The 2,639-nt window shown below is 34.8% G+C and overlaps 1 protein-coding gene across 1 annotated transcript; it reads right to left on the bottom strand.

Moving 5' to 3' along the window:
* Window positions 1-965: 965 nt before the first annotated feature.
* On the bottom strand, window positions 966-2,078 carry LOC138694248 (flagellum-specific ATP synthase-like). Its single transcript, XM_069817779.1, has one exon. The coding sequence runs from the start codon at window positions 2,076-2,078 to the stop codon at window positions 966-968; it is 1,113 nt and encodes a 370-aa protein (XP_069673880.1).
* Between the last annotated feature and the right edge of the window lie 561 nt (window positions 2,079-2,639).

The following is a 2,639-nucleotide window of genomic DNA, read 5'->3' as shown; positions in this document are numbered from 1 at the left end:
TGAATTTTGACCGAAGGAATTTTTTGATACTTCTCTACAGTTTTAACAATAGGCTGCCTAATCTCAATGATATGAAGAAACAAAAAAATAACACCCAAAATTACAAAGACAAGGTGTGATATCTTTGCACTTCTTTTTTGTTTTACAGATAACCCACTTGTTCTCATTTTATAATAAAGAATGACCCCACTGATAGCAACGCCCAAAAATGCAAGAGTGGCCAAAAAACCGAAAAAAGGAAAAAACTTTTTCCCTCTAACTAAAACATAAAAAGACATAAAAACAGCATGGTATACAAACAAGGCAATAACCACAGCGGCTATTTTTGTATGATATTTCTTCAAAAAAAAATAGGTTTTTAAATCCCAACGATTCTTATTTTTTATCTTAGCAGGGTTCATAACTAACCTATACATTGTAAAAAATACAATAAACGCTAAAAATAGCACTCCTATTTTGGCACTCCACATAGCAGTGGATTTAAATATTTTTAATGTAGTAAGTGACATACGTTCCTCCTCACTCTATTGAGTTTTCTTTTTGGTTAATAATAAAAGAATTTCGTGCATATTCGTTTAAAATAGCCTGTTCTTTTTTTTTCTCATTGTATAAAAATTTTTCGTATTCTCTTTTTCTTAAAAGTTCAAACGTTTCTTTTTCTCTTTTAGCTTGTAAATATTCCTCTCTTGCTTGTTCTAAAGGTTGTTCTATTTCTTTTGCATAAACTTTCAGACTGGCTTGATACTGATTGAGAGCTTCGAGTTCTTGTCCTAAGCCAAATGCATCCTGATCAGAAGACAATAACATTTGTCTTAATCGACTTTGATTCACTTTAACTTTTTCCACTTGATTTAACAAATGATTATACTTTTGCACCCATTCTGCCAATTTTTGTTGTGCTATTTCCTCTTGAGAAACTTTAAAATCCAAAATTTTTTGAAACCGAAAGATAAATCTCATAAAAATTACCGAATATTTAGGGTTTTTAGCATCTGATATGTTTTGTCAAAATCCGTTTTTTCATCAATAGACTGTCTTAAAAAGGAATCTATTTCTTCTTTTTTGGCAATCACTTGATCTATTCTAAAATTAGTCCCCCGCTGATAGGCTCCAATATTAATGAGATCCTCTTGATCCTTATAAAGGGCATAGGACTCTCTAAAAGCCATGGCAGATTTGATATGTTCTGGTGTCACAATATCTGTAAAAGCCCGAGATATACTTTGAGTAACATCAATTGCTGGATAGAACGCTTTTCCTGCCAGTCCCCTATCTAAGTAGATATGCCCATCCAAAATACCCCTGACTGTATCCGTAATCGGCTCGTTAAAATCATCTCCTTCTACCAGCACCGTATAAAATCCTGTGATACTCCCTCGTTGAGAAGTCCCCGCTCGTTCTAAGAGTTCTGGTAGTAATGTGAAAACACTTGGAGGAAAAGCTCCTGCCGTAGGAGGTTCTCCAGTAGCTAAGCCAATTTCTCTTTGAGCTCGAGCAAACCGTGTTAGAGAATCCATCATTAAGACGACTTTTTTATTCTGATCTCTAAAAAACTCTGCAATAGTAGTTGCTGTATGTGCTGCTCGGATCCTCATAAGAGGAGAAGTATCTGAAGTAGCTACAACAAGAATAGTTTTTTTTAGTCCTTCTTCTCCCAAATCCTTCTCAATAAATTCCCTAACTTCTCGTCCTCGTTCTCCAATCAGAGCTATCACATTGACATCAGCATCTATATTACGGGCAATCATCCCTAAAAGAGTGCTTTTTCCAACACCACTTCCCGCAAAAATCCCTACACGTTGTCCTTCGCCAATAGAAAAAAGACTATCAATCACACGAATCCCCGTTTGAATAGGAATAGTAATTCTAGGGCGAGTCATAGCATCAGGGGGAGTATTAAAAACAGGATAAAACTCATCTCCTACAACAGGTCCTTTTTGATCGATGGGCTGTCCTAAACCATCCACTACCCTACCTAGTAGAGAGTTCCCTACAGGGACATGGAGAATCCTCTGAGTTCCTTTGACAAGACAACCTGGAGAAATCCCCTGAACATGCTGATAAGGCATCACATACATATTTTTTGTATTATGAAACCCAACAATTTCGCCTAATACCGTTTTGGTATAATCATTATCTCTATCGAGAAAAATTCGACAAACCTCCCCTACTTGGCTAGGGGGACCTAAGGTTTCAATCTTTAAACCTTCTACTCTCGTTACCTCTCCAGTTAAAAGTATAGGCTCCACATGTTCTACGGCTTTAAAATATTTTGATAACAGTTTATTCATTTGTCTCCCCACTCTCTAAATATAATGTTATCCTAAAAATAAGAAAAATTTTATTTAGAAAACCCGAAAAATTTCATGTTAGTTTATTAAAAAGTGTTGCTTTAAAAATTTTATTTCGGTTGGTTTCATATAGAGATGGAAAAAGAAAACTTTCTCTAAATAATTCATTTTGTAGATTGAAGATGAGAATCTTTAAGGGAAATTTCATTACTTTGGCTAATTCCTTGGCAAGAATACCCAATGAAATAATAGCATCATTAAAATCATGGTAAGACAAGGTACTATCATCTTGATATTCTACCACCCAAAATCCCTCTTGGTAATAAAGTTTAAGTATTTCATAATTTA

Source organism: Periplaneta americana, unplaced genomic scaffold, assembly GCF_040183065.1.
Source record: "Periplaneta americana isolate PAMFEO1 unplaced genomic scaffold, P.americana_PAMFEO1_priV1 scaffold_85, whole genome shotgun sequence".
Classification (NCBI taxonomy): domain Eukaryota; kingdom Metazoa; phylum Arthropoda; class Insecta; order Blattodea; family Blattidae; genus Periplaneta; species Periplaneta americana.
Note: the sequence above shows the minus strand (reverse complement) of the source record. Positions and strands in the feature narration are given on the sequence as shown.

Excerpts from the sequence above, each read along its gene's own strand:
- LOC138694248 (XM_069817779.1), bottom strand. The coding sequence starts at position 2,078 with ATGTATGTGATGCCTTATCAGCATGTTCAGGGGATTTCTCCAGGTTGT.